Source organism: Corella eumyota, chromosome 6, assembly GCF_963082875.1.
Source record: "Corella eumyota chromosome 6, kaCorEumy4.1, whole genome shotgun sequence".
Taxonomy (NCBI): Eukaryota; Metazoa; Chordata; class Ascidiacea; order Phlebobranchia; family Corellidae; genus Corella; species Corella eumyota.
The window spans coordinates 815506-825354 of NC_137495.1; the positions used below are offsets into that span (position 1 = coordinate 815506).

The 9849-nt window shown below is 32.4% G+C and overlaps 1 protein-coding gene across 1 annotated transcript; it reads right to left on the reverse strand.

The window, feature by feature from the left end:
• Window positions 1-388: 388 nt before the first annotated feature.
• Window positions 389-8830, reverse strand: LOC145754942 (kinase D-interacting substrate of 220 kDa B-like). The gene is made up of 15 exons (XM_082571117.1): window positions 8743-8830; window positions 8327-8488; window positions 7337-7833; window positions 6907-7019; window positions 6468-6644; window positions 5870-6389; window positions 5141-5332; window positions 4418-4522; window positions 3850-4044; window positions 3306-3387; window positions 2896-3196; window positions 2710-2830; window positions 2508-2571; window positions 2239-2440; window positions 389-1118 (listed from the first exon to the last, which is right to left on the reverse strand). The coding sequence occupies exons 1-15, from the start codon at window positions 8801-8803 to the stop codon at window positions 869-871; spliced, it is 3042 nt and encodes a 1013-aa protein (XP_082427243.1). The 5' UTR covers window positions 8804-8830; the 3' UTR covers window positions 389-868.
• Between the last annotated feature and the right edge of the window lie 1019 nt (window positions 8831-9849).

The window sequence follows — 9849 nt, forward strand, 5'->3', positions numbered from 1 at the left end:
AAAAATACTAAAAAAATAAAACAAAAATAACTTTAAGTTTTTTTCTTTTTTAATTTTTAAATAGACAAAAAAGTTGAAGATATTTTCATGCATTTTTTAGACAAAAAAAAACAATAATTACTAAATTTAATTTAAATACAGAAAGACCAATATTTAGACATAAAATATGATTTACTTATGTTAAAATTACAAAAGTTATTAAACATTTAATTTATAAACCTAATTAAGTATTTTTAGGTTAACAATATGATTGTATAAAAAGTATATACTAACAATAGTACGAAAACAAAAATAAAATAAAGAACTTCAAGTAATTAAATTAAGGCAAAATTAATTGAATTTTAAATAAAAAACAAAATCATAATTTAAAGAATAGGAATAAGGAACTAATATAAAATGGCACAGTATACGTAATAACACTATAGTAAAAAATTAATCTAATAGAAAAGCTGACACGCGAATAGACTAAAGTTTAATAGGTTTTTAAACATATTAGCAGCATACATTGGGCTAAGTTTGGAAAAGTAATAAACTAATATTATATATTAAACCAAATTTAAAGTATCCATTTTAGCTTGGGTATGTAAAATTAATACACAGGCATTTATTTTTTTAAGTTAGGTATTTTTACAACAAAAAATAACTTGATTTGGCCAAGTTAGAAATAGTAATATTATTTTAAATCAAAGCAGTGTTGTCTATTTTACTTTGGCTATATCGAATAAATATACAAAATCGTCTATTTTAAAGTCCCGCAATATTGTTTTCAAATGATCAATGATTTAAAATAAAGATAATTTGATTTCCAATACAAAAAAAAAGTCAAAAAAAATTGATTTTCTAAATAAAACAAAAAAAGGAGAACAGTTTATTGACTCGCCTGACTTTTGTGTTCGTCGTCCATTTTTTTGATGTCCGCCAGAGAGCGACAGAGCGCAATATTCTGCCTTAAAGATTGATCTAAATTAATCGACACCGGTCGCATTTGTTTAGCGCGCTTTTTCGTGATGACGTAATGAGTTAGAAAACTGTAAAAAAGATCGGGATCGCCATCTAGCGACAGCAAAGTTCCTTCTTCTTGATTAATATTCGCTTCAATTTCCGGGATCGCGATTTGCCTGTAACATCATAAAGTTTAAATATGACGTCACAAAGTTAAGCTAATGAAAATATATATTTTTACAGATTTGAAAATGAAAATTTAAATCAATTTGCTTTAAAATATATTTTAGAAAAATTCTTATTAGGTTTGATGTAGAATATTAAAACTAAGCTACTATATAATAGTAGCATTTGCCTAACCACTTCCCATATCAACTTAAGGTAATCGGGTTTTATTTTAATGCAGTAAAGGTGTGCTGTTGTGACGTGTTTAAGCTATCTGTAAATACTGGATTCAAGCAAAACTATATATAACATTGGTGGGGCCTAAACCCAAAACATTTAGGCTCGTAATCTGAATAGTGTGACACTGGTGCGGCTTAAACTCAAAACCTGTACGTTTTTAGTCCAGTGACTTTATTTTAAAAGCAAGTTATTTTGGTGTACATTTTATAGTAGTTAGAACACTAGGGCAGGGTACGAAATAACGTTTAAAAAACGATTCGCTAAAATTGAGGTCGCATTTTTAGAGTAATTATTAGGTTCAAGTCATAATCTTTGTTTTTTTGTAACACTTGACGCGTTGCGTGGCATTTTTAAAATGTAACGTATTGTTAAACAATCGTTAAGAATATTTTGCCAAAAACCAGACATTTTTAATTCTTTTAAGGCTGTGTTATGCATTTAAAAAATTGCGCAACAATTAAACGAACTCGGGAGCGAAATTTACGCATTGCCAAATCATGGAAAGTTATTGTTATTAAATGCCCTATAGTAACCTACATTTACGCAGGATTATGATAATGTAATTAAATTAGTGTGAAACCGGTGTAAAATAGATCGTAAAAATACACAAATACGCACGAAAGTTTTATTATCGCCTGAACCTTTTTTGGTTGATTCGCTATTTCTAATATATTTGTATAAAACGATTCGCTAATTTTACAAAACGATTCGCTTTTAGCGAATAGCGACCCGTTATTTCGTTCCCTGTATGGGTTACTACATGGGGTCCTAAGTGCTATCCCCACTGCTGCCTTTTAAGATATCTGTAAACACCACGCTCAAGGGCGAATAGTTTGACTTTAGTGCGACTCAAACCAACCAGTATACAACACTACTAACAATAATACTCACTCATATATTTCCTTCAATGTGACGTCATCATTAATATTTTCCTCCCTTCTCCCACTTTTTGATCTTTGATCTGCATCCTCGATGATTTGAAGAAGATAACTCATTCTGTACGGCCATTGGTCAGTTAATACAACCCACGTGACTAAATCAAGGGCGCCTTTAGCGGTGCGCGGGATCCAGGAACGAGCAGGGGTGTTAACTTCTAGAAAAATAAAAATTAATTAATTTTTTTTTATTATTTCGTATTTTGAATTTACTTTTACACTTACTTTTAAATGCGCCTGCTGATTGGTTCCTCATAATCACGTGGTTGAATTCATCAATTCGTTTTTGCTACAAAAGAAAATTAATTTTTATAATTTTTTATTAAAAGAAGTCTGCTTCGTGTATTCGAACCCCAGACCATTCGAACCATATTACAATGTTATAACATTTACTATTTACTTATACTGCATTTTTTTAGGAACTCACGTGGTTCTCTAGTGACCTCATAAGTTGTGATGTCAGTGATACCACGTTAAATATTCGCTTCATATTCCGGGGATTTCCCGAAAGGTGGTACGCTAATGTGACGTCATCATGTAAAATTTGTCTAAAAAAAATAAACAACTACAATAAATATTTATGACGTCATAAATACAGAAATCGATGACGCACCTGCATGTAAACAGAAATTCCTTCTCAGAGAATCGAACTCGGGGTAGTGGAACGCTGTCAACTACGTCAGTAGTTACGTCATAATCAACTCGAACCATTAAACCTTTTTGCGGCATTCCTATTCTATCAGGGGAATCCCCAATAGGGTACTTCCCGTCTCCTGTATCCAAACTTGTTTCGTCACTTCCTGACGTCGAACTCGCTACGTCATCTTTAACGATGATGACGTCAACTGTTGTGACGTCATGTGTTAGGTTTTGTAAAACTTGGCCACCAGATTTTTTTCTTTTGTGATCAAGAACTGTAAAATATGACGTCATAAGATTAAACAAAATTCCAAATGACGTCACTAAAAGCTTAACAAACATATTGACGTCATAGAGAAAATATTTATCTAAAATGTTTGTAACCTGGTGACTTTCTGACGAGTTTTGTTCGATCCGAAGCATCCATCAAGCCAGCGAAATATCTCTTCTTGTCACGTGATCCAAGCTTGAAATATTTAAAAAACATTAAAACTTGTGTGTGCTTAACTGAGCGGTTAAAGTTAAAAAAGGGTTTAGAGGTTTTTCGTTAGTGCTTCTAAGGTGGGTTAAAATCTGCTGGTTTAAATTGAAATACTAATCTCGCCAGACTTGTTAAGTGCCTTTGATTGCACTAAAAATGTAGATGAATACAACAATTTGCTTCTTGTGAATGAATACAATGTGGATGAATACAACAAATACAAATGTGGATGAATACAACAAAATGTGAATGAATACAACAATATTTGTGTTTAAAACTTTGTGCTATAGATTGCGTGAGTAAATTAAAATATTCAACAATTTTTTAAGTCGATAAAATTGTAAGAACGTTTGTTCAAAAGTAACGAAATATATTACCGCTAATGCTTGACTTAAACCCAAGTATTAATAATAAGCTTAAGAAGTAAAATAAACAAACAACACCGACCTCAGGTAAGCAGAATGGAAGATTAATAATCTTCTTTAAATACTCATGTCCACTAATATTTGCTTTCAACAAACTCGGACTCATTTCTTGCTCGATACATTTTACGGCAACCCTGCTGTCCAGCGCCACCAAGCAGATGAATGGAGACGAACGACCGCTCAGAAGAATGCTCACCGATTCTAAAACCGATTTTACCTTCAAAAAGGAAAAAAAATTTAATTTCTTAAAATAAAAAAATAAACTCGCGCGTGATGGAGTGGTTAGAACAATTGACTTTACTACATAAGGTTCTGGGTTCAAACCCCACTGCTCTTATGCTAAAGTGCCCTTGGGTAAGGCGCTGTTATAAACAATATGAACTCCTGTCAAGCCAAATAACAACAGCAGTATAATTATCTTGCAATTCTAATCTATAACATCCAAAACCGCCATATGCAACTCGGGACTGGGTCGGGGCAAACGATGTTATTTTATTTTTAGGTCATAAAGTCGACGTACCCACATCTAGGGTAAATAAATCCAAAAAAAAGAAAAAAGGTAAAATAAAAGACATTAAAATGTAAGTCACCTTATGTTGTGGGCATCTATCCAGGTCATCAATACTTATCACTATCTTGTAATTACTTTGTTGTACATACCTCAAACACCGGACTAACTTCTCTATTATTTGAACCTTAAGATAAAAGTTAAGTTTCAGAAAGATTTACCTAAGTATTTAAGTTTAAATAAAAACAATGCAGTCTAGGGTTTATAAAGGCTAAATGAGAAGTAATTACTAAATATGGGATCGCTTTTAATATATATATATATATATATATATATATATATAATGTAGTTTAACTGACGCTGTAAGTCAATCTTATAGACCTTAAAAAATAAATAAAATCTTAAGTTTAAATATTGACAATAAGAACGACAATTTAGTATAGAGTTTACTGTAGTAACAAAATGATGGCAACTGTATTATCACGTAATGACCTAATATAAAATGCTATATGCATAAATGGCGCGCTGTATTGAGGCTATATGTCCAATTTATAAACCTTCAATAAATTTAAAATGTTTTTATGATATAAGGGCGATATAAGTAGCTAGTGTAGCTACAATATTGCAACAAGCAATGTAAAAGCAGCCAATAAAAGGGCAAGGGGAATAAAAATGCAGCCAGTAAGACAGGGGCTTACCTATAGTTAGCAATAATAAACAGAAATAGTATTAAAATTAACAGGTAAGCAGAAACGCAACGTTTATTATGTTTAATTTAAGTTACCAAACAACACCAACATTTTACCTCCTTCTTCACTTTATTCATGAACCCCAACTCGTTCGCCATGTTGCCTTTAGCGCCCACTAACGCCTGCTTAACACGACGAGTTTGGGAATGAAACATGGCGTAACCAAACCTTAAAATGACAACGGTTGAAGCAAGAGCTGCTGGCATCCAAGCAATTATTTGAACCCCATCAGGAACATATCTGGTCGTCTGTTTAAAAATTGATTTTATAAAGTTTTATAAACTAAATATTTAGAATATTTTGGGTTAATAAAGAATATATTTTTATTTTCTAAGAGTTAATATGATGTCATAAGGGCAAACTTGTGACGTCATTCATCGCGTATGCTTTGGTGTTTTGTACTATTACAAAAAAAACTTGTTTTAAACTCTATACTAAAAAAAGAAGATTTTTTTGTTACAGTACAAAAACACCAAAGCATACGCGATAAATGACTTCACAAATTTGCTCTTATGACATCACACAGTTACCCTTATAGCGTTGAGATGAAGTTGATTAAAAGTTAATTGACTAATTGAAATTAAAAAACTTTATTTTTTCCTGGAGTTTACTTACAAAACATCAACACAAACGTAACAAATGACGTTACAAACTCACCCTTATGACGTTGAAAAAAGGTTATTGAAATTAAATTAATAAATGAAATTTGAAAAAATGGTTTTCTGTTACAGTTTACCTGCAAAAAAGCATTAACACATACGTCATTAATGACGTCACAAACTTACCCTTATGACGTTGAGGTGAAGTTGATTGACGAGGACCGAGATGCCGATGGGGAAGAGCACGATCGCCATGATGACCAGGATCCACATGTACAAGTAGGGACAACCACAACAAACTCTGTTCGGATATTTCATGAAATGTTCGCAGAAGTTCGGACGTTTCTCGACCTTGAACCCGAGTTCATTTAATCCCTGATCGGGGTCGTTGACCTCGAGTAAACTCTGCATCTCGATTCCCTCTTTGTTGTTGTTCGATTCCTTCGTGTTGCACGATTTATATGTGACGTCACAATCTCGTTTCTTTTTGTTGCAGGTGACGTCACAATCCACTAGTGTCGCTTTTAGACCAGAAATTTTAAGAGATTTTAAAGCGTTTTTGGCTTCGATGGAGTTCGAAAATCGAACGTTCCAACCATTGTCTACTTTCTTACATTCTAGAACGACCCCGTATTGCGTCATCAGCTCTTTAATCCGCGATGACGTCACTTGCGTAGTGCCCACAAAAACGATGCAATTTTCCCTCCTTAAAATACGTTTTGTTATTATTATGACGTCATAGCTATATTACACAAGGTTAGAATTAAATGACGTCATAACTGACCTTTTAGTGATGTCACATATCTCTTGAATATTAAGCATCCTGAACATCCGGGTTGTTACGGTCCCGAACTCGGCCTCGATCGCTTCCGTCAAACTCGTCACAATCCCCGCCCACAAGGTGTCGCTGCCCACATATTCCCACGCCCGGAAGTTGACGAAAACATATTTTGTTTTCAAGCTAAAAAAGAGGTACAATAATGACGTCACAAGGTCATTTTATGACGATGTGGTGAGGTTGGAGGGGAAGGAAAAAACTTAATCAGCCTGACAAGATTAGTTGAGCGGTTAAAGTAACCGAAAAGAAGTTACAAAATTTAAACGTGGTGTAAAAGTCGCTAGTACTGACCACATTTTAACACCACTGAAGTGATTAAGTTCTTTTAAGAAAATGTAGATTTTGTGACAGTATAAACATATATGTATAGAATATGACAACTTACCCAGCAACGTTGTTAGTTAGATCAACTGGCCCTGGTCCCTCTAATAATCCCAACTCAGCATCTTCATCAAAATCAATGATTATATCGTGGTTCGTATCCTTTGGTGCCTTGACCTGGAAAAGAATTTGCATAATAAACCTGTTGTTAAACTACAAACTATACGATGAAACAATTTGGCATTAAATCTGTTTAATTTTGTTTTTATATTTCACGAAAACTGATAAGAAAAAATTCTTGTTTTCCAAGCTAGTCGTGGTATTAGGTTTGAGGCAAAAGGTTTTTGGTTCGAACCGCACCAATGCCACAAAATCCGCTCCAGATCCAAACGTGCATAAAATGCTTACATATGCCACGAACTGCACACTCTTCCAATTATAAAAACACTCTAAACCCGTTAGAAATACACAAAAAAAAGATGATTAGTGCTTACCTTTTCACTCAATGTAGGAAGCCTTGTAAAAGCTGCATACATAACTAGATTAAAATTCCCCTTCCACCATTTTGTATCGCTCGATATCACGCACAAAATAAAAGTTAAAAACACGATCACGGTGCAAGATAGGAGGAAAACAACCGCGAAGAAGCCAACAGTTACACCGGCATTCTGAGGGGCATTAGAAGTTGGTTCCTCGCCGGTCGTAGCGCTTTTAGATTTGGGTGAATTAACTGTGGAAGTTATGTTAGGGTCGCCCACCACTTCGCTGATAGGTTTCTTTGCCTCTGGACTAAACACTGCTACCATGGCAACCACTAGACACGTGACTATAACGACGAAGACCAGCGTCCAAACAGCACAAATGCAATTTCGTTTATATCGAGCTGATGCCCGGGGTTTAAGCATCGATAATTTGTGTTTTTTTAGAGCGATTATATCTCTATCTTCACCGATGTCAACTTCGTTTTGACGCTGGTATTTGCGAAGAAGATCTAAAAAAATATTAATTAAAAACTACAAATATTATAAATTGATTTTGAAAACTACGTCATCACCACAATTAATTAATGAAAAAGTAAAAGTTTTCAATATTAACAAAGTTTAAAAATTATCAACATATTTAACTACTACGTCATCAATATAACTAATTAATAATTCTTTAGAAAGTCACTAAGAAATGTAAAGTTTTTAGTATATACTAAGTTTTAAAACAACATATATAGGACAGCTGACCTTATTTCCATAATATTGACATAACATAAAAAGCAAATATTATTAAACCGTTTACTAGTAGCCTTGAATTAACATAGTTGTCCTTGATCAATAAATATTGTTAAGTTTTTTATTTAAAATCGTTACTCAGGTTTTGTTAAGTTTGAAAAATCATATTTTTTCCTTATTTTTTAAGACATTTAAAATTTTTTTTTTATTTTTTTTTTTTTACTAATACTTTTTGAGTTATTTTTTACTAATACTTTTACTTACATTTAACTTCTCTTAACAGAAACGATTTCCCGCTACCCCACGGTGCAAAGATCCCCACCGTCAGCGGGGTTTGAACCTGGTGCAAAAGATTAGCAAGAGCTTCAGCATAAACAGAATATCCTAAGTTGTCGACCCCATGGTCTGTGTCATTCAATAAACGACCTAAAAATAATAAAACAGTTTAAAATTCGTTTTCTGCAAACGTCACAAAAGAAGCAACCCCACGTTTTTTGGTCGTTCTTGTTTGTGACGTCACCAATGCACCGATGACGTCACTGCAGAAGTACATTGTAGAAATATGTCAATTTTAAACAGTTTAACATTTATTTATATAGCTCAAAAGGCATTTAATAGTTTTCTTTAGACATTGGTTATAATACAAAGATTAGTTCGTTATAAAAACTTGATAAAAATACCTTTTGGGTCAACTTGTCGGGTGAGAGAACTCGTTTTGTTTCCAGATATTTTAACGTCCATTTTTTACTTATATTTATTAACATATCTGAAATAAAAAGAAGGGTAAAGCTTAGGCAAATACGCTACAAATCGTATTTTATAAAATAATACAAAGATGTTGTTTATAAGTTTTAGTATTACTGATTTTTTCTAAATTGACCCCCCAATTTATAGGTCCAAACTTTTACTAGAAATGGCGCAATTAAGCAATTCAAATATTATTAAACGTAACAATGCCCCTCCTATGACGTACAATCAAACAAACCCACGTGTTTCCCGAAATAAGATCAAGATTAATTAGAACTATTGCAAATAAGGTCGAATAGGTTATAATAATTCTAAATATTTATTTGTAATAAATAAAACCTTGTGTGTAAAGTGTTTCTTATTTAATTACGCACTTTGCTATTAAAGTGTTTACCTTTTTAGTGCAATTTACGTTTACGATAAAGTTAGTATTTAGTTATTACTTAATGACCGTTAGCCAAATATTTTTCAGGTATACAAACAAATTAAAGTAATAGTTGCAACATCAATTTGCAATTAAACAAAAATAATAATTACTTTTGGTAATATGATCCCCTTAAACTGTTTATTTTTAACAAACAACATTTTTTGTGTAAAAAAACATCCTAAAATCAATAAACAACATGATATTTAACATATTTTCATGCAATGCAAATTCCATACTAGTCTATAAGTTTTAAAATCATTTTAAACAACAGTTTGCAATTTAATAAAGTAATTAAAACAATTAATTAATATTAATATAAGCAATGTGAACTTTGAACAACTTACTTAAAGCCTTATAATATACTTGCTAATATTAAACTAACAAGACTCTTTTAAAACTTCTTATGCAACTTTAAAACACACTATACCCCATTCATTTGTACCTACACTACATAATCTAATAATTTAAGAAAATAAAAGCAATTAATAACGAAAATTCGCTGTTGCAATTCAAGTATTTCCTGTATTTTTATTCAATGACAAGTCGACCTTTTTCGTAGCTATATATATCGTAAATAACATGGCTTGGGTAATATTTAACTAAACTCTATGTT